A 22577-nucleotide genomic window follows, 5' to 3' on the forward strand; every position below is an offset into this window, starting at 1 on the left:
TTGCTGGTGTTCCAAGTGAAGATATTTTTCAGAAGCAAACTACATGTATTGCTCAAGGAGTTGTTTTTCCAGTGTTAACACTAGGTTTAGATAAGCAAAAAGAAAAGAAATCAGTAATCACCTACTGCAGTTTGAAATTCATAATGGTTAACTTGCAACTAGAAAGAAAGCCAGGCCTTAAAGACACTGTGTGAATTTATGATCTGCCACAGAAAGTGGTATTTTATTTTTAAGATGAACAGAGGGATTGGCTTTTGTTATTGCTGATTAAACAAATATCTTTGACTTGGAAATAAATACGAAAGCCTGTGTGTTATATTAAATTTAAGATACTTGTTTCATCTAAGACTTATCTGGATGCAAACAGCTCAGGAGAGCTATATTTAAGGCCATCAGAGCAGAACTGTGGGTGTCACTGTGACAAGGTTCAAAGTCAAGCTGGAGGATTGCAGCTGATTTAAAAAATAAACAAGAAGCTTTTGTGGTGTTTACCAATTACTTTGCTTTTTAAAGGAAAAAATCATCCTGACGTTTGAGGACTGTATCTCAGGTTTAGGCTAACAAGTACTCTTGGCCTGAGGCAGCACCTTCTGTACTAATTCAGTTTACCAATGTGATGTTTCTGTGGTCTAGGAAGCTTTTAAATGTGACTTAAGGTGTTGGGTTTTTTTAAAGTTTTACTAAAAAGGATAGTTGAAGGCATATTACCGGTGTTACTATTTAAAAACCACAAAGTATGGTTTTACCTCAGAACCTGAAATAACACAGGTTTGTTTGGAGACTATAATTAGAAAGTGTTTAACTCTTCTAAATAATGGAGAAAATACACACAGAAGCTTTTCTAGGAATTGCATTATGCTTGCTTCATTTTTTTCTTTTGTGCCTGTAATTGTTTGAAATAGATCATGTGTCACAGTCTGTTGCACAAAGGGGCCTAACTAATGATGTTTCCATAATTGTGTAGAAAGAGCTGTTTAAGATGATGCTCTGTGGAGGAAAAAAGTAACATCCAGCAAAGTGTATTTAAAGGCGTGTTAGAATATGTGAGTTTGCATGTGGAAATGTGGGGGGAGGTGTGGAGGAGGAAAGCATTAAGGGAAAAAGGCTTCATAATCCCTCCTCAAAAGCATGAGGGCAGGGGAGTTGTATTTCAGAAGTACACCCTGTTTTGTGGGGCCTGGCAATGGAGGTGTAACTTGCTAATTTAGAAGTCATGGAGTAAATGGAATAGTGCAAATACATCTTGACCCACACTTACTTTTTCTCCTTTCCAGCAGTTGCTCACTGAGTATGCCAGTAAGCACTGCTGCAGCACTCCTCAACTGGCAGGGGAAAAATCACTGTAGGTACTCTGTTATTAAGCACAGCAGGGAACCTTTGAGTGTCTTGTGGTTTTGTTTGTTTGGTTTTTTTTAAGTTTGGTGTGAAGCATTCTGACAATCCAGAATATCGCAGCATTGCCAAAGTTTCATCAGCACTGTGACCCAGAGTGTCATCTGACGTTCAGGACTGTAAGGCCTCTGGCTAATGCACAGTGGCTTGCAGGGGATTCACAACCTCTGCTGTATTGCTTCGTGCTTGGATGCCGTTATCAAGGCAATGAGGACTAAGTAAGTTTCACAAGAGTAAGCCTTTGAAGTCACAAGTGGGTGGTTTTGTACTAACTTTTCTAGCCATTCGATATAGCAGTTTTTTACATAGAGAAACTCTGCTTAGTCCCCAATCTGTTACAGTTACACTGCACTGCTGTCAGTGAAAAATGTTTGGAAGAACTCACCTCAGCCTAGCTAAACCCTGCTGTGTGCTGACATAGCATATTTTTTGGCATGGTATATGATGTTGTAGGTGAAATAACTGTGCTGGCAGAGTAATTCCTCCTGTTGGCATATATTGTATTTCCAGCATAGGTACAGCATCAGATGTACTTTAAATGACAAGCATTCAGCTTTTTCTTGCTTTGTGCTTTTTAACTAGTGTTTACACTATTTATAATGCTAGCAGAGTCTGTCTGTAAAGGCTGCTAGATCATTCCCCTTCTCTTGCCCTGCGTATGCTGAATGGGCTCTATCTTTTCAGCCTGGTCTCTTTTATTTATTTATTTTCAGCAGGACTGGAAGAATCTTTTCCACTAATACTTCCCCCAAATAAGTGTCAGTAAGATTGAAATTTTCACCTTGTATTTTTGTAAGCAAAGATCTGTGTGTTTGATGGCTAGTCAGTTTATCTTTACCTTCCTCTTCTAACGTTTTCCTTTTGTTCTACATTAGGTTAGGCTGTGAGATAAGTTTCGTGGTACTTCTGCCATTTCCTGACGCCAATGGTTTTTCTGGAGGCAGAGAGTGTTTCCTGTCTGGAAGCTAGAGGCAGTGTTCCTGGCAGGATGGAGTATTTTTGTTTCCCTGGCTAGACCTTTCCCTGTCTTTGTTTTTGTCTCTCTTTCTCTCAGTTGTTCGGGGGTTTTTTTGGTTTTTTTTTGATCTTGGTCTGTATTTGAAATAGCACCAGTTTAACTAGAGCTATCATTAAACAAAAAACAGACATGGTGATTTGAAATACATCCATGCAGGATTTTTCAGTTAACATACTGACAAAATAAAGTCATAGGCCAGGCAGCAGTTGAACTGGGCATGTTATACTATGTTTTGCACTGATCTTGCTTCTGGAGTGAACAGGAGTGCTTAGTTATGCCGGTATAACTTTCTACCTGACCAGAGGGCAGTTTCAGTGGATATGGCATTAGCCATTAGGCATAACAGAGTTCAGAAAACTGTCATAGTTACTGTCTGTATCCTGGACAGATAAGCTGGTATGGATTATTCACTCAGTCACTCAAGTTTTTCTGAAAGTTTTATCTTGAATTATATTTACCAAATTATTAGTTTCTCTGTAAAGAGGCATCAAACGAGACCAATGCAGAGTAGCTATTCAGTTCTCAAGGGCTGAGGTACTGTCAGTTTACAGTGGCTTAGTAAGTTGTTGTGAGTTGTCATGGTGGCTTTCAGAAACTGTGACCAAGTTCTTATCCCATCCCATGGTAAGATAATGCAGCCTAACTTGATCTCGCTGGAAGAATTCAAAACTCTTAACTCGTTCCCTTTTAGTTACTTTAGTTAGTTTACTTTAAGTTTTATTCAAAGTAGATCTGTATATATGTTTTGTTAATAAACTGGTAAAATAGCACCAGAAGATGATTAACAACTAATCCATTAATAGTTCCAGCACTTCTTACTTTGAGGCAAAGCTATTTCAAGATCACTGCACCTTCTTCCCCGCCCCCTCCTTTTTCTCCCCTGCCCTGAAAGTAGAGGTTAGTTATGCCAGAGGAAAAACAGAGCTGGAGGATGCTGCCAGTTAGCTGGTCAGTAATATCTTTCCTCAGTGCAAGACAGAAACTTCTGGCTCTTGCTGAATTTAAAAATCAATAGGAGCCAGGAACTGAGATCTGTTACTTCTTATATATTCCCCACAAGCTGCTGTCTCTCTGGTATGCTGTTCAAATACTGTGTGCTCTCTCTGGAACTCAGGCTCTTGGTTTCAGATCCCTCTACTACAGTATTTGTCCCACCCTGTATCTTGGTACATTTTATATGGTTTGTTTTTATAGTAGGGCAAACTTTAAAGGCTGCTTGAAAACAAAAGCTTGTCAGAATTCAGTATGTAGCTATTACTCTTTGATCAGGCAAAATTACAGATTTGAAATTACATCTGCATATTCTGGAAATTTGTGAGTCTTGGTTATTTTAATTTTGAAGCAGTTTTTCTGTAGGAATGATCTCAGCATTCAGGAGTGTTGCAATGTTTTCCACTTGCAGGATTGGTGATACAGCAGGAAACAAAACTTTCTGATATTATTTCACTGGTGTATATATTTACTCCAATTATTTTGCAAGGTATAGTTTAGAATTAAAAGCTGCAAGAAATGCTGAGGTATCATTAAACAGTAGTTTTAAAGAGTAAAACCAAAAATGGGGAATGCTTCCTTTCAACTAAAATAAATAGAGCTAAAAAAATCTCTGAAAACTTGCTTTGGCATTATTTTGCTCTTGCTGTTGCCAGATAATTTACTTTGTTTCATTTATGCTTTTGTTAAGACTGGATTGATTAAATATCTGGATCTGTTCATACTGTGTAAGTGTTCTTAGAATTCAGAAGTAAGTTCCTTAGTTCTCTTATATTGACTGTTCTTACAGATGATTAGGATTTTACGGGCAGAATTTACAGTATATTTGTAATTTAGGGGTGGGAAAGATTATAGGAATTTTTCTCAGGCAGGTCAAACAGTCATTTGACAATCTTTTGAATGATTTGTTCATACAGGCTTATTTTCTTTTCAGCTGATGGTCAGAAAGAGTGCTTAGTTTAAAGGAAAGTATTAATACAGTTAGATTAAAACTTTTCTTGGTGCATAGGCAGCTTGTGCCGTTTTTAATCCCTTAGTGTTGCTTCCACTTTCCAGATCACTATCTAGTCAGATGTTTTAGAACATTACTTCAATGTATATATATAAAAATAAATCCACGATATTCAGAAGTGAAAATACATGCCCATCATTGCACAAAGAGAATACATTCCCATCACTTACGCAAGAAAAAAATTGTGCTAGTGTGAGGATTTTAATGATTAAAATAATTAAATGTTTTGGTGATGTTTTGTTTTCCTTCCTTTTTTTTTCCCCCTCAGCGTTTCCAAGACTTCGGTTTCTGTTGACTGAGTTTGGTGTAGATTTGCTTACAGTAATGCACCACAGTGCATAGGATAAGCTTTTGACACAGTGAGCAAGTGCATGGTTGAACTAAGACTGTTCTGCTGAGTTAGATAAGGGAAAATTGATCCTGTTTAGTCTTATTTGCAACAGATGTAGGTCTGGAGATTCCCAAATAGAAAGCATCTTTCCACTGAGTTCTTAGCTTTGGTCAACCATTGCACTCAATATACCCAGATTTAATGCTGCTGGTTTGGAAAATTAACATTTTTAGAATTTAAGGAATTCTTGCCTGTTGGCCATTTGTTAGCAGAAGTACAATGTGGGCCCTTAAGAGGGACTCCATCTTATCATAGCTGACCTTGCTTATGAAAGTGCTGATGAAATCTTTTACTGAACATTTGAATCGTAGAGGAAAGGTTGTTTCTCTTCTAAGCAGTTTTGTTTGATTATGGTATGTTCCTTTGGGGTTTGAAAGGATGGTGACAAAAAAAAAACCCCAAACCAACCGGACTGAGGGGGGATGCTTTAAGTGCACTCTCTTTACAAGCATTATCTGCAAGAGGAACAATTTTGCTGGAGTTGGCGATAAGTTGTTCAGAGACTTTCAGAGTGAGTTGAGCAGCTTGCAAGACTTCCTTTCTTAATAGCAGCTGTCATGGACACATGATACAGGATGTATTGCACATAAATTTCTAAGGAACTCAGAAACTTTTTTTTAATAAGCTGTTGAAGACTTCTCTAGCTGTCAGGATTGGTTTGTCATGTGCTACATACCATTGTGAATTTTAAAATAGAACATTGTATATCAGTTAACTTTTGGCAATTCTGCAGTGTGTACTGTGCAGGCTTCTGTGTATTTTAAACACTGTCAATCTTTTGATTTTAATGCCTGGTCAGTCTGACTGTCTCAGGCTTCAAGCCCAAGCGGGTTCATAGTCTGTCTGTTTGCTTCATTGTTTTAGAAACAATATTGCTTTGTTCTCTAAGTGAAAAAAGAATTTCCAGATAATTGACACAGGACTTTAAGGAAAAATAAAGTGCAGTCGGAATAAACTGGGACGTGGTAACAGTGCAGTTTAAAAGGTTAAAATAACTCTGCCTCACAAGTGCTTTTCTCTTAAATTCTTGTATAATAGTATCTGTGAATATCAGAGGGTTTTTATAACATGATTTAGAATAGAGAGTAATAATCTGGACATAAAGTTCATTAGAGAAACCATAACGTTTTACTTTAATGCTTGTTGAAAGGTGCTTTACAAATAAATAGCAGTCTTGTTCTTGCTTTAGTGACCATCGCAGTTGAAGTGCAGATTAACAGCTGAAAGGAAGGGCTTGCAGTGATGAGGGATTGCTCTAACCTTTTGTCTGCTTTTGGTATCTAGTAACAGTCTTTTGTTTAATTTTTACAAGGCATTACATACTGTCTCTAAACTGATCCTAATTATTAGAAGAGTTTCCTAAAGTAAACTGATTGCATTATAGAACTTGCATATGGTAAAGCAAGTTCTTTTGCTCCTGGAAGACCCCTTGTTTCTCACTGGTCTAATGGCCTACGTGTGTCAAGCTGGCCTGTCCCAGAAGGTTTAACTCCCTTTCAATTTAGGTATAAGGGCCCTACTCTGTTCTGCTTATCACTTCTGTGCTGATATGGGCCTGTCCCAGATCTTGTCAGCGCCTTCGCTGAGCCTGCTGCAAGCTCCAGTGTGAAACTAGTGAGTGAATGCTTGGAATGGTACTTGCAGGCAACTCAACTCCCAGTCTTTTGAATTTGCATAAATGAAAAAAGTTAAATTATTTCACTGAAGCTGTTCTTTTGTTTAAAGATGATATGTAAAGTTTGAGACTTGACATGGCAGACTTCTAAAGGTTTTGAAAACTTGTCTTTGATCACTTGTGGATTTGGGAGTCCCATTTTTGAAATAGTGGCCTCTGTGCAGCTATCAATAGTTCGTTGTAAGCATAAAGAAATGAGAGCCTAATTAACTAAATGATCAAGTAATTTTCACTCTGAAAAAGATTTACTAGTAGTAGAATCAATCTGGTAACTTTTGTAATTAATGGTCTTTACTTTGAGAAGCATTCACCTATGTGGCTCCTAGAACAAAGCAGGACAGGAAAGTAAAGATTTCTTCCTGCAAGTGTCTGAACGTTAAGAATTACATTTTTCTCGGATAAATTTCATAAAATGTTAACTACCATACTGGTGCCCTCTTTTTCAAAAGAGAAGAGCCATAATGAAGTAAAAATTACATGAGTATATTTTTAAAGTAGTTTTACACACCTCAGTTTGACTTAATTATTTAAGTCACTTTGACTTTACGTTTTTGCATCATGGCATACTGTAACAAATCACTGTAAATGTTTGATAAGTATCTGTAGGTCTGGTTTTGTTTTAAGAGCTTGAGAAATCTTCTGATATGAACTTGTTAACTTTCTTATATAGAATAAACTTTTCCGTTTAATCCCAATAGGTAATATTAAAGGGCTAATACTTTTATTAGAAATCAAAGTTAGAAAACCCCCCCCCCCCCAAATTAAATATCTTTAGTCTTCTAAACATTAAATGGAAAATGTTACTATTCTTAATTTTAGTTTTTGAGGGGAAGTATGTTGAAGGAGTCATAAGTGCATTATGCTAATGGTTGCAATTAAGCATTTCACCTATGCTGCATTATGTTACCATTAAAGGATTTTATTTTTCAACTTAGTGCATATAAAGGTTCTGCCAGTACCTTCGCTGTTTCAACATAATTTCCATTTGTTTACTTCCAAGTTGCAAAGTGTTGGTTCTGCTTGTACTAAGTCATCTGTGATTAAACCAAGTAACAGTCCTAGCATGCTCTGACACCACATGCATTTACGTGAGTATGGTAGGGTTTTTTAATGGGACGTAATGCTACAGAAGCACATAGCTGTCAAAATTGTTAAGCTCTTTCAGAGTGTTCCTCACTCTGAACTCTTAGTGATGCCAGATTTTTAGTTGAACCTGAGTCATGTGTAAAGTGAGTAGGGGTATACTCTTATAAATCCTTAGGCAAAAGTGTTTGGGCTTTTTTTCCCCCAATTTTAAAACTATTGTGGAATGAATTGACATTTAAAGAATGCCCATTAAAATGAGAAACTTGATTGCTGTTTAAAAATCCTGTACATTGGTATTTCATTTAGTAGCTTAAGCTTTTGTATATTTTTATTTTGTTTTATTCCACTATTTTGCAGTTCTTGCACCATGGAGTAAATGAAAAGAAAAATGTGGTTTTGATGCCTCTTTCAGATGTTTAGAGATACCTCTATATTAAGAACATCATAGCTTAGAAATTCCAGGATAGTATGTGATTGACAGGGGATGCTCACTGGAAGAAGGAGGCAGAAATATATTTCAGATCTGTGATGCGTTGTAGGTGGATGAACTTCAGGCTCTAGGGTTTTTTGCTTACAGCTCTTTTTAAGCTGGAGTAGTGCATCTCAGAAAGCAGCTACAGAGTATAGGTGTTGGGAATTACAGATGTCAGAAAAGGAAAGCATTAGTAGTTAATTTTAATCAAGAAATAGTTTTCAGTACACTAACACAAAATTGGTGCTTGGTTAAATAGCCAGGAGGAGCAAATGCCTAAAATGAGGAGTGTTCATTTGCAACAGGAAAAGTGTAAATTTGCCATCTAAACACCAATGACATGAGGGAATGTTTAAGGATTTTAGTAAGGATGTAGCTGTGTCTCTGTTTATGGTGGTTTTTCTCCTTTCCTACACAAATGTTTAAGCCTGCCTTCATTTTGCAAATGTGTGTGAAGCTACTTGTCCTGATGGCAGATTCCCTTATTTGTTGCTCCCGTATGCCAGTTTGAATGTGTAATGGAAGAGCAGGCAGCATGTTGAACTTGTGCCTCTATGTTTGGAGGACAGCTAGGAGCATGAAGGAGTTAGTCTCCCCCAGCAGCTGACTTACAGAAGTAAGGCTTTATTGCTCTTTTCTTGCAAAATGGGTAGGGTTATACTCAGCTGCCCAAGCGCATTTCCTAAAAGTTTTGAAATTGGTATGACGAGACAAGCAAAGGTTATGTCATGGAGAGCCATACTTGAAGATATTTTTCACCCCAGTCATCTCTGAGTTGAAAACTTCTCCCTTTGCAAGATTATTCTGATTTCCTTTCCCTCCCTCTCCATTATATGGTCAGCGATAGCATTTACTTAAAGCAGCATGGTTGAAAAGAATTACAGAAGGAAATTTAGCTGGATGTTAGTTAGGTTTCCCCAGCAAACAGTTTAGGAAGGATTACTGAAGGAACCGATAGCAGTCAAGTACTAAGTTTTACGTGAGTTAACATCTGTAAACGTCATTTGTGCTTTTGGAAATCTTCACATGACAAGGTGTGTTTGTGCTGTGGCAACTGGTGTTTTGTGGTAGTTTGTGGCGTGAGCAGAATGCAAAGCATGGCCGGAATTTGGCTTTGTGGTAGGGCTTTAGGCAAGGCGGGAAGCCAGAAACATGGTTTTTTTTGTAGTGCTTTTGAGGAAATGTTGAGGACAGTGGCAAACTTACATTTTTAGAAGTTATACTCTGTGTCTGTTTTTTCTATCTCTTCACTGTTGCCCATGTTAGTTTCTTCTGTATGTTGACAGAATTTGTACTGATCAGTGAGAGCGATGTGGAACTTGCATTGAATGTTGCCTCTCAAAGTTGGATTGATTGTTGCTATTACCATAATTGTGTGTCTCAGCTTGTTTCCAGTGTTTTGATTTCAGAGCTTTATTTTTCACACAGCTGATCTCCTTCATGTGGACTCATTGTTACTGGAATAATACAGATGTTGTGTTCTCTGGCTGTACAGAATCAAATATTTTTTCCTTCTTTTTGTCAGCAAAAACATGCAGATGCTGTGTTGGGTTGGGCAACATGAGAACTGGCCAGTGCTCCAGTTTGCGTTAGTAAGGCTTTTATGATTTTATACAGCTATGATCATTATTAACATTGTGACATTTGTCTTCATTTTTTCCTGTAATAAATCATCTGCTGAATCTTTTCACTTCAGCAAAGTCATGTTTGAACGTCACTAAAATGGCAATCCAAAATTACTATATAAGGAAGAGTATAGCTTATAAAACTAGCTTTATGCATTTAAATCTAGAGAGCATAATTGATGATTGTCTGAAATAACTGGCAACTTCTCTATTCAGAAATCCTGACAAACTTTAACCATTTTCTTTAAAAAAGCAATCTGCTATTTCTGAGACTGCTTATCAGATCCCATTACGCAAACAGAACTATAGGGCGTACTAGTCTCTTTCTTTAGAGCATGGGAGAATTGTTGTTTATTTAAAAAAAAAAAAAGTACAACTGGTTCATCACCAGAGCTACTATTTCTTGATTTTGTACATCTGTTGGAACTGGCAAAAATGCTGTAATACGCATTCTTTCCTCTCCAGAGAAAGGGAGGAGGGGAAGGCTTGTAGTCATAGGCTTGGCTATGTTACTGTGTTTACTTCCTATTTTTTTTATTTTTTCTTTAAAAAAAACAAAACAACAAAACAAACACCTTCTTGCCTGAAATGAGTGCTTTGATTGCAGTTCATGTTGTTCATGGACTCTCCTGGCTTGAGGAAGATGGCACTTTCTGCTATCCTGGTAGTATCTGTGTGAACATATAACTACATACTTACTAACATTTATAATAATGCTTTCAATGTTATACTTGTACTTCTAGACATACAAACTTAATTTATCGTCAGCCATAGGCTATAGGATTTGTGTATCTGTAGTATATTTCAGATGCTGCCTACCAACTGTGTGTATCTATGATATAACATCATGCCAAAATCCTAGAGAGAAGGATGTTCCCTTCTGTCGTCATTGTTGATTAGTTTTTTCAGTTTCACCTTTTTTCTTTAGATAAAGGAATGTTTTAGTTCATTTAATGAGAAACAGCAGCTGTAAAACTATTAAATTTGTTTTGGGAAAGAAGCAGGTAAAGCATCCAGGATTCCTCTTGACTAGATTTTAGGCTGAAAATGCTCCCTTAGGAGGGAAGGAAGAGTATGTTATATTCTTGAAATACGCTTTATTTTAGGCCCTGGGAATAAAATAAGATTTTTTTTTTTTGACAGTGTTCCACAGAGGTAAGACTTTCCTTTATGAAAAAAAAAAGTATAATAATTCAGCATTTGAAAAAATAGAATATGGTGGCTTTTATATTTTTTTAAAAAACAAAACAAACAACAAAGTCCAGTGGCCCAAAACATAAGACCTATTTTTAGCAAAACCAGGAGATCTAGGGGGCTGCTTTGCTGATTTTTTTAGTTTGTTTTTTTGTGTGTGTGTGGTGGTGGTTTGGGTTTATGGTTTTGTTTTGGGTTTTTTTTCCTAAATTCTTACACTTGAGGAAGGTAGTATTCTTGTGGGGTACTCCTGTACTGGATGGTACTATAAATTGAGTAGTGTTGACTTGGCTACCTGCTAGTATGTGTATAATACTAAGCTACAGTAGTCTGAAGAGGGCCTAGCAGTGTGTTTGCTGCATGCATTGCTCTAGTGAGCTGGACAGCCTGTGGGCTCTTTCTGTGTTTCCTCTTTGGAGAGGGATTGCCGTTTCTACTGCTGGTTGGTCTTCCTCTGAAACCTCCTAGTCTTGATCCAGTCATCTCAGTGATCCTGTCCCAGAGACATACAGCACATGGTTGGTTTTCGGCTGGTCTCCAGCTGGTGTGTATACTGCCTGGCCTCTGGTAAATAGAGGCATTCACTTAAGTCAGTGTTGGTTTTTCGCCTCCCTTTGTCTTCTCCATATCAAGATGTGTAAGTTAGAAATTATATTTTTGTATCATCATCAGTGGCCCTCTACATTCCTTCATTTCTACATTTTGACTTATTTTTAGTGTCCAGTTTCTGACTTCATCATCCTATGGTAAATTCATAGAAACACAGTGTACACCTTTCTGGGAGGTAAATTGGGAAACACTGAGGAAAGAAATGGTGCCAGTGGTAGTTGCATCCAGATATGCAACACTGTTGGTGCATAAGAAATGTCTTTGCATTCAACGCAACAGAAGCAGTTCTCAGAGTTGGAAAATTTCTCTTGCACAATCAAGCTTCCAAGAAGTGGGAGTATTTGCATGTTTGGGGGAAGTTAGTGGGTTTGGTTGGAGGTGATCTGCCACTTCTTGTAGCAGTCTCTGTCAGAGGAAAATAGGAAAATGCCTTTCTTTCTCTCTCCTCTTCGAGCCAGTCAGTTAAGCAACAGGGAACAGAAGGAAATCCTTGCTGTCATCTTGTCCATAGGGAATAATTGAAGCTTGATTTGTGACGCGAATCTGTTTTTTGGACTTTTTTTTTTAAATAAAAATCAGTATGGTGAAAAATTCAAATCTCGTCACCTTAAGTCTAGTCTTTGCTTGAATTGCAGTATGGAAGTCGAAGGGCAAGACAGCGTTGCTGTCAGTCGCTCTGCAGCTCTGATTCCTGAAATAGTCCTGTGCCTTACATTATAAATACGCATCTTCATGCTTCTCTGAGAAGCATTAGGTTTTGAGAATATCTTGAGTTGTTTAGCCACAGTGACTTAATTTCTGCTGGCAGTCTAAATGGATTCAAAACACACACAAAAATCTTTTGTTTCTGTTAGTTAACTATATTGGGTTTGTACATACATTTTCCACACTGGATAAAGTCTAAGGTAGAGAAAACAGAAAAGTTTCCAATGCTGAAGCCTGTTAACTATGCTTTATAGAAGACCTTGTTACACATTTACTTAGTTGTCACCTTGGGTCGTGGTAATTTCTACACATGTGTGCAGGTGCGCACACACCACCCCCCTTAGGGAGCAGGGGAGTGAAGGTGCTGTTCTTGGCACTGCTTAAGTGTAACAAAGATATTCCTTGACCACAGGGAAGTTTCAGGCATGTTAAGATGAGAAGGATGTAAAGGGTAGAAAAAATTGACAGAAGTATCAGGTCAGATGGTGAGGAGAAGTAGTAATATGAATAACAGGTCATTAGAGTGCTGTGATCTTTCAGAACCAAAAGTGATGGATGTGATTCTAATCTTTTTTTTTTTTATCTTTCCTCCTAATGCAGGGAATTCCTCTGAAGAATTTGCTGGAAGCGGATACATGTGAATTTTCTGCATGAAGACTCTCAAACTGGATTACATAATAATATGCCTGTATCCTCTGACTCTATTATTTTGATCCACAAAAATGATTAGGATTATATATGAAATTTAACCCATTTCTGATGAGTGACCTAGACATGAGTTTACATCGGCAAATGGGCTCTGATCGGGACCTCCAGTCTTCTGCTTCCTCTGTGAGCTTGCCGTCAGTTAAAAAGGCACCAAAGAAAAGAAGAATTTCATTGGGCTCTCTTTTTCGGAGAAAAAAAGACACAAGACGCAAGTCTAGGGATTTAAATGGAGGTGTTGATGGAATTGCAAGTATTGAAAGTATTCATTCAGAAATGTGTACAGACAAGAACTCTATTTTCTCCACATGTACCTCTTCCGATAACGGAACAACCTCTAGTAATAAGCCAAGTGGAGACTTCATGGAATGCCCCTTGTGCCTTTTGCGGCACTCCAAGGACAGGTTCCCGGAGATAATGACTTGTCACCATAGATCTTGTGTGGACTGCTTGCGTCAGTATCTCCGGATAGAAATCTCTGAGAGCAGAGTTAATATTAGCTGTCCAGAATGCTCAGAACGATTTAATCCTCATGATATTCGTTTGATACTAAATGATGACATCTTGATGGAAAAATATGAGGAGTTTATGCTTAGGCGATGGCTCGTTGCAGATCCTGATTGTAGGTGGTGCCCAGCTCCAGATTGTGGGTATGTATTTTTTCCCAATATTTGCAAAACAGTAACAGCATAAATAGATGATGTTCACAGCATTATGGTTTTTTGGAAAGTAAATTGCTTTACTTTAGCATTTTGTTACGGGTTGTGTAAATATTGAGAATTCTCTAAAAACAAAAACACAACAAAAACCCCCCAAGCCACAACCTGCTTTCCAAAATAAAACCCTTCCTCAAGTAGGATTTTTTTTTTCTACACAGAGGGAATTTCAGCAATGTCATGAAACTTACTGGTAGGTGGTTGCTATGTATCTACAGCAGGCAAAAAATTTAGATGTTGCATTGCCAAGGCAACAGTGCAAAGCTCAGACTAAACAGAATTGAAAGTTTGGTGACTACTTTTCACTTAGTCTGTTTCCTAAAGTGCAGTGGGTATTTTGGTTTTTTAAACTGAAGCTGGAGAGGCCTTTTTATTGAAAAACCACCTTCAGTCATTTTTTACAGTTATCTTCCATCTTGTGGCTGCTTGAGACACCAGTTGTTGCCTGTCAGCAGGATTCTGATGTAAGATAATAATCGGCTTGTTCCTGCTTATTATCTGAGGAACGTAGTGCTTTAACATTGCTTTAATACTTAAACAGCTCTGAAACAGTTCTGAATTCTGACATGAGTGGGCTGAATACTACTGAGCAGCTCATCACGCTTTTCTGCTGTTGGTGTCTCATAATACCATTCTTCAGCAAGTTGCTTTTTTAGAGACTGTTTGTGTTATCATAATGTCTAAAGGTTATAGCCATGACTGTGATCTGGATGCACAGTGCATGCTAAGACTCATAGAAGAGGACACCTCTGTTTCAAAGCCTCACAGATAAGCAGTAAGTAGAAAGAAGAAAATGATGAATGTTGGAAGAGAACAAGCAAAATAGGACTGACTATTAGGTAGATTAAATATTCCAGTATTAATGTTCAGGTGCTTAATGTTTAGGAAGCTTTTAAATTTAAATGATATATTAAGAAACATATTTGAAATACAGTTTTGCTTTCATACCTTAAATGAAACAATTTGCTAATGCAGGTCAAAAGCAGGGACTGGAAAGGTGGTACTTTCTTAGGTCCTGTGGTCCAAAGTAGATGGCATTACTGTGGTCTACTTGAGTAGAGAAGGGCAAAATTACTTGAATGATGGATTGGTTGCATGAGCTTGTAACAAAGTCATGTGGACAAAACCAGTACAGCTTGCTTCTAGTGTTTTGATACTGCAGAAGAAAACAACCACTAGAAGGCATTATTTGATAGGCAGAAGTATGCTTTGCTCAAGTTTCCCTGAGTTTTCATGTTCTGGACAAACTGTTACTCAAGTAAGGGGAAGCATGTAAGAACTGTTAAACCATTTTCTGTTAAACTATGTTTCAGTGATTCAGATACTTTTTTTAGTACTTTGGTAGACAGACTAAAGGCAGATTTGCTTAATGGAGACTTTTCACCTTGCTTATTTTTTGTGCCTCAGTTTTCTCATCTGTTTTAAAAAAAAAAATCCTAAGTATCTTTAAATGGTCAGAAACTGTAATTATAATTGCTGTAGATAATACCATCATAAAAATAAAAAGTGGGTCTTCAGAGTAAAGTTAAAGTTCTGTGCAATCGTGTGGGACCGCAGCAATGTATTAGTAATAGCAAATGCTTAAGTCATTGCTCCAGAACTGCCTACTGCATGTTCCTTACTCTGAGGGTGGAATCCTGTGGAAAACCCAGTGTATTGCCAGGCAGCTAAACTATGCCAGTGTTTATGTATGAGGGAAATAAACTAGTACTACATGGGTGATCTCAACTGTACCTTTGATAACATGACTTTCTCCTAATGTATTTCATGTGGCAGGGAAATGCTTCACAGTGATCAATGGATTCTGTTTTTAATGTGTAGATAGTACCCCCTCACTGAATTTTCATTACTAGTTTAAAATCGGATGAAGTTGGTTACTTGGATACTTCTCAGCAGGATCATTCTTTAGGGGTATCATCCTAAAGAAACAAAAGCTCATATGATCATGTTTTGTCTTTTTCCTATCCTTCTTTTGATTGCTTTTCAAACCTTTAGCACCTTCAAACATGTTGGGCAGAGGGCGTGGAGTGTTCAGCATAAGTTAATCTAAGTTTCAGGGGAAAAAAAACATAATAGTTGAGCAAAAGAGAGATAATCAATAATGCTTCCAGCAAGAGAAATACCTGTATATGAATCCTGCAGTTAGCTTCTTAAATTTGGCCTTCCAGGCAGCCACTGCAGCACCGCCTGACAAGTCGGTATGTGCCTAGCTGGGAGCCTGCTGCAGCACTGGTCTCTCACCTCACTGTTAGCCAGGGGAGCTGGGAGAAAGCACACAGAGGGAGGTGGGAAGGAGAAGTGGGAGCGGTATAGAAAGTAATAACGGGGATTTAATGTTGTGGAGCATAGAAGGAGGATGGAGGAAGGAATTGTACAGGTGTGAGGTTTAGGGAAGCAAACAGTACTCAGACTTTCACTGACCAGCCTATGCTAACAAACATTGTTTAAAGGTGAGGTATCACATACAGTACACACAAACTTCAGATCAGCAGACATTTGCTTTAAAAATTGTGGTACAACAGTAGTCGCAGTTTCTAGTTGCTTTGGCAACTGTAATCAACTTGTACAACCTGCAATTAAAACTGAGGGCTTTTTTTTCTGAACAGTTTTTGGTATGTAGTACTGGCATAACGCATTAGGGTTGTGATGGTAGCTGGCCTGATTTTAGCGTGGATCAAATTTCATGAAAGAGCTGGATGGAATGCATTTACTAAATTTGCAATTAATCCCAAAGTAGAAGAGGTGCAGAAACTTCAGAGGGTAGCATTATTTTCTAACGTTATCTTTAAAATTACAAATAAGTACTGTAATAAATAGGAAATAGGTGCAAAGTAGACCATTTGGAAAAATACACTGCACAAATAGGTAAAAGAAGGAACTGAGTGGATGGTGCATGACAGTGCTTCAGCTCTCCTCAGCATTGATGAAACATCCCATGTAATATTGTTTCAGAGTTTGGGCATCACATTTCAACAAAGATCTGGACCAGATAAAGAGCAAATAGTTATAAAAACTTTGATCCCTGAGGGAGGAAAAAAAATGAGGAAGGTTAAAAAAAGGAGGGAAGCTAGGTTGATCTGTTACAATGTTTGAGTGGTTTTCTAGGTGTGGGCCCCTGTGTTCGCAGGAAACAACAAAGAATAGTTAAGAAGTAGGTGTCTTTCAGTCTGTGTGGGGTAAAAACAGGTCCTAGAGGTGGCAAAACTGGAACCAAACAGATCTTGAAACAAACTTAACTGCAGTATTATGTGTATTGCTACTTCTCTTGTCCCAGTGGAGAACTTCTTATGATGTTCCCAGCAAGAGAACTATGGATTAGTTTGGAGGAGAACCTCTGTTGCAGTAGTTATGCCCTGGATGAGCTGCCTGGGAGCTGTGGGGTCTCTAGCACTAAAGCAGTCTAATGCCAGAAATGGTCCATATCACTGGTACCGTGGTCTTTCTGACCCTGGGCTGCTTTTGTTGCAAGCTCAAATGCATCCTGACTGGTGTCATTACCTGAAATACTGTGCAAGTCTGGACTAGCTGCAACCTACCTGCATTGACTTGGTAGGAGACACTGGCAAATAGGTGATCTTTCCCTGGGGAAAGAGCATGGATAAGGAAACCTCTTGGACTTCATTCCAGACTAATTTTTTGAGATTACTTCCTCATACCAGTTTTCTGGCATCATTTTAACAAGCCTTAGTGAATCAGTATTCCAGATGTGTTCTGTCTTTTCTTCTGTCTGAATTATTTAATGGTTTTGCTCTGAGATTGTATCGCTGACTTTATTAGAAGAGACCAGCGATTCCCAGATTTTCTTATCTTTGTCAGGCAAAGAGCAGATTGGGCAAAAGAGTACAAATTCTTCATTCCTCTTATCACTGTATGTCCTTTCTTCAATTAATTGCTTTTTGCCTCTGGTTTTTGTTTTACTCGTTATTACTTTGAATTTTGTTGTTTGTCCCTTCTGTCAGCCTAACAAGAACTTTGGGCTTTCACATCATCTGTAAGATGAACACAAAATGCTGAAATTCAAACTGTACAAGGTTACAGGTTTAACTGACATTTGCTCTGGTCTAAAAAGTTACTTTCTAAAGGTACGCCAATCCGTCAGTCCCAAACGGGGAGTGCTTTCAGGGATGCTCCCATTCTTTATTAGCAATAGGATGCAGGATATAAATTGAGACTTCATTCTGTGATCTGTGCTTGAGATTCTTTGATGTAAAGTTAACGAGTGTTGGATGTATCCCTGTGTGTTGAAGAAGCATTTGGATCAGAATCTCTTTGTGTACATACAAAGTAATTACCTCTTCAGTTGCAGTAAGTGGGAAAATAGAGCTGATTAACTTGGCAAGAATATAGAAGAATCTAGCAATTATTGAAACAAATTTTTACTTGGAAAGTAAGAAATATTTGAAAACAGAAGCATATATCTCATTTTTATTTGTAACTGCATCATCTGTAAATTAAAGTTTGAAAACTCCTATTTGTTTGCAGAACTTCTTGGGGGGGTGAACCTCAAACATGCTGTTTTAAAGCACTAATGAAAGGGATAGGATTTGCATTAACTGTACAGAGCTTCAGATCTAGCTACTCTAAAATGAAAATAGCTAAATTTTCAGATAGATATGTGAGTGGGAATAATTTTTTTTAGTATCATTACTGATAAAGAATATTTGGAGTTAGTTTAGGCTATAAATTGGGCAAGGGGTAAAAATAAACAGTTTAATCTTTTAAAATAAAACTACCTTTGAACAGCCGTACATTTAAGCCCTGCTGCATTTATAGATCTGTTGAAGTCTGTTCAGCAGGACTGTTCATGTGAATAAAATTATGTCTGTTTTAAGTGTTCATACCAGTGGACCTTATTTATAAAATACTTGTTTTGTTATTTTCACTTTTTAAAATATAAAGAGTAACCAAACATCTGTTTAAAGTAGATAGTGGTATTCATGATAAATGGCAACCAGTAAAATACTGAAATGTCATGCAGTACCGAGTCAGATGCCTTTACAGTAATAGATTATACTACAGATCACTCAGCAGGGATCCTCCCAGATTATAGAAAGGGTCAAGCTTAGACATGCCTATAGAGACTGGAACACTTTTGAAACAATAACTTTTTCTAGATGGTTAAATACCTTTTTTGGTTTTATTGTCTTGCTTGTCTAAACGGTGGTTGCTTTGTGACCGTAAACCTTGCAGTACTGCATTCAACCTTAAATACAGTATATTTCAGTACTGCATGAAGTTATGAAGGTGGGGGAGAGCAAAGTGTTAACACAGGTTGTAGTATTTCTGTACAGTCTTAGTCTAATGCAGTAGTGATAGAATTGTGGAAGGAGGCGGTAAGGAACCTGTGCTGGCTACCTGATGTAAACTCCTGATGTCCACTGCCTTTGTACCTGCTGCAGCTGCTCTGGCAGCTGTCTTGTCTGCTTTGGTCTATAGACAGGGGTGATCTTATTAACAAAATTCTCTCTTGCCCCTCTTGATGATTGAAGATATGCTGTGATCGCTTTTGGATGTGCCAGCTGTCCCAAACTTACATGTGGACGAGAAGGCTGTGGAACTGAGTTTTGCTACCACTGTAAGCAGATTTGGCATCCAAACCAGACCTGCGATGCTGCTCGCCAGGAGAGAGCTCAAAGTCTGCGCCTGAGAACAATTCGTTCTTCATCTATTAGTTATAGCCAGGAATCTGGAGCAGCAGGTATTTATGATTCGGATACCGTGTCTGTAAAACGTCTTTTTAGTACACTTGCACAATTAACTCTAAAACTGGAAGAACTGAATAGTAGCATGGTAGATACTAGCTGCTTTGTCTTTGTCTTTCAGAAATATACACAATTTTAAGTTTGAATTCAAATTTTAAATGTTATAATTTGAAGTACTCTGTGACCACAGAAGCTGACTTCAATCTTACAGGCTTGTCAGCATTTTAAATTCTTCTTTGTAGCTGAAAAATGTGAAGTCAAAGGAACTTGCTGCAAAGCATTCTCTGTGTTTGGCAGGCTGGCTTCATTAGTTGTATTGCTTACACACTGGGAACACTTGTTTTTTCCACTGTAGGTGAAATTTCACAGGGCTGCTAATAATAAAAGCTGTTAAAAGTAAAACTCAAAAACACTGATTTTCTGCTTTCAAAAGAGACTGTTATTAGTCTGATGCCAGCTCTGATGTTTGACATCTGTTTTAGTGCTGTTTTTTGTTCTTTTCAATAAAATGCTCATCTGTCTTGGCTACCAGAAAGCAAACAATTCCATCCTCTTAAATTTTAACTTGTTTGTAACCCCCCCAAAAAAGAAGATAAACTAGTCAGAGTAGTATTTTGCAGAGGAACAGTCCAGGTTGCTATTGATAAGAATTCACTCCAAGTTTCACCAAACTCTGATCTATTTGGCAGCTTTTGTGTCTGCCTGACCAAACAAGGGAGATATTTGGGGAAAAGAGTCTCTCTTGCACCTTGAATGTAGTTAGAGCTGTTGTTCTCCAATCCAGCCCTAGATTTGGGAGTCTCTAATTTTTTGTTTGTGCTGGCTCATTTTAACAAGGCACTCCATCTTGTCTTAGAAATTGGCATCTTGCTCTAGTTTTCAAATTAAATAAATTAGCATGCCAGCTCATTTCCTTGCCCTTGCATTCACTCCCATCATGAACAGCAGTAGCTCTGCCATGCCTGTGCCGTAAGAACTTGCTCAGTTTAGTTACTGCCCTGTAGGTTGTGCATCTGTTCCCATCTGGGAATAGCTAGTGCACCCTTTCAGCTGCTCACTGTCCTTTTGCACTGGAGTTGGTAGACATACTGTTTCTGCTGGTTCTGCACCTCTTTGGATATTCTTTATACCAAGTACAACCACTCTTTTCCCTTTGTCCTACCTAAGTAGCACAGAGGCAGTAAACTTGGACTTCTGCACTAGGAGCTGCAAGTTATTTCTGCTGTTCTGAGTAAATAGTTTGTCCTGAAGTGCGGATGCTAACCAGTAATGTGAAGGAATGAAGATCACAACTGTGGTTGTGTCAGTATACAAGTATTTCATTGTTGCTCAATGACCCCTTGTTTGTTAAAGATAGAGCTAGTCACTTAACTGCATTTTTCAGTATTTGACTTGGGAACAAGGAGAGCCTCCAGAATTTTCTTTTTGCTACAGTATTTTTTTTTCTAGGGAGTAAGTATTAAGTAGGGCTGTGAAAAGGACTCAAGAGGAGGTTGGTGATACCAAAGAAACACACTTAATGTGGAAGGGGAGATGGATTTAAGATAAGAAAAAGAAATAACCAAGGGGAGACTGAATATTCAACTAAAAGATTCATAACAGCATGAAATGTAAAAGAGGATTTTATTTAAAGAGACCATATTATCAGTCCTGTATTAACATACATATTTAATGTCTGACTCTATTGCATTAAGCTTAGAAAATTCTTGAACAGAGTGTATGCATTAATTATTCAATTACTTGAATTTGATCTGCCTTGTTTTCATTAGTTTTACTTGATCCAAGGTTTACAAATACAAATAACTATCAAGTCAGTCATTGCCAAATCAAGATTTGTAAAGCAAACTTACAATAAACTTCTTCCATTTTTCAGATAATGGTTCAATCAGTTTTCCCAAACATATGTTTATATTTTGATTAAACCTACTTGTCTAAAGAACTGATATGATCTTTATATTCATTTTTAAACAGCTGATGACATAAAGCCATGCCCACGCTGTGCTGCTTATATAATAAAAATGAATGATGGAAGCTGCAATCATATGACTTGTGCTGTCTGTGGCTGTGAATTCTGTTGGCTATGTATGAAAGAGATCTCAGATTTACATTATTTAAGGTACATTTTAAGAAAAAAAAAATCTGTGGTTGGTGATTTGTTTTCTGTAGTATCTAGAAGTAATTCCTGGATGCTGTAAGCCTGGCCGCCTTCTTGTTGGAGTAGAGAATCACAGTTGAAGTATCCATATCTAGGATTTAAGTTAGTTTTCAATGCATGTATTTAAATTAGTGCTTTGTTATTTTTTATTTTAAAATCTTATTTAAAGGATTATTTAAAATAAGTTTTGTGTATGCAATATGTACTTAGTACAACAAATGAAGTGTTTTAAATGAACATACTGATGTCTTAATACTGCTGTATTGTCTTCGTAGTAAGCAATACAAAAACTCTGATTATATGTTACCTGTGAACCAGATTGGTACGGGATGATACACAACATGGTTCTCTTTAGGTTGTAAAATATACTGTAAAGGCAAAAAAAAACCTTTGAAGAAATTATAATTGATTATTTGGTATCCATAACATCTGTAACTTGAACCCAAGAACAATAATTTTGTAACTAGAGAACAGTTCAGTACTGTATGTGTTGATTTATTTACAATTTCTTTACAGTTTTCTTACTTCTTTCTATTAGCCCATCAGGTTGCACATTTTGGGGAAAGAAACCATGGAGCCGTAAGAAGAAAATACTGTGGCAACTAGGGACACTTGTTGGAGCTCCTGTAGGAATTGCCTTGATAGCTGGCATTGCTATTCCTGCTATGATTATTGGAATTCCTGTGTATGTGGGACGTAAGGTAAAATGTGCTACAACTCCTGACATGCTTCAGGTTTTACCTTCTGCACCGTGTGACTTGGGTAATACTATGTTCAGTTGGCTATCTTCACCAGCCCTTAAAAAAACAAACCAAACCAAAAACCCCAAACTATGCCAAAAACCCAAACCAACCAACTCCTGACTTGTTTATTTGTTTCAATTGTACAGGAAGGAGAAGCAGTGTTTTTAAGAATGTAGTTCCTCTTAAAACAGAGCAAAACACCAAACAATTTCCAGTTTCTGCATCTTGCCTTGGAAGTTCTTGCATGCTTTTTGAAAATTGCTTTGTTTTTAACCTCTTGGTTTTCCTTGCGTCCCTTAGAGTTAAACAATATTTAGAGAAGGAAGGCAAAAAGGAAATCCTTATTTTTCTTAAAAGCAGATAGTTACCAGTATTTTAGTATAAAAT

The 22577-nt window shown here is 37.6% G+C and overlaps 1 protein-coding gene across 2 annotated transcripts in view; it reads left to right on the forward strand.

Moving 5' to 3' along the window:
• RNF19A (ring finger protein 19A, RBR E3 ubiquitin protein ligase) overlaps positions 1 to 22577 on the forward strand; it is a 65114-nt gene that overhangs the window by 30306 nt on the left and 12231 nt on the right. For both annotated transcript variants that reach the window (XM_010577040.1, XM_010577041.1), the window contains 4 exons: positions 12770 to 13524; positions 19080 to 19288; positions 21264 to 21408; positions 21986 to 22148. In XM_010577040.1, coding sequence (XP_010575342.1) covers positions 12908 to 13524; positions 19080 to 19288; positions 21264 to 21408; positions 21986 to 22148 — 1134 coding nt within the window. In that variant the 5' untranslated portion in view covers positions 12770 to 12907. The remainder of the gene's footprint in view (positions 1 to 12769; positions 13525 to 19079; positions 19289 to 21263; positions 21409 to 21985; positions 22149 to 22577) is intronic.

Source organism: Haliaeetus leucocephalus, unplaced genomic scaffold (genome assembly GCF_000737465.1).
Source record: "Haliaeetus leucocephalus isolate CR32 unplaced genomic scaffold, Haliaeetus_leucocephalus-4.0 Scaffold555, whole genome shotgun sequence".
Taxonomy (NCBI): domain Eukaryota; kingdom Metazoa; phylum Chordata; class Aves; order Accipitriformes; family Accipitridae; genus Haliaeetus; species Haliaeetus leucocephalus.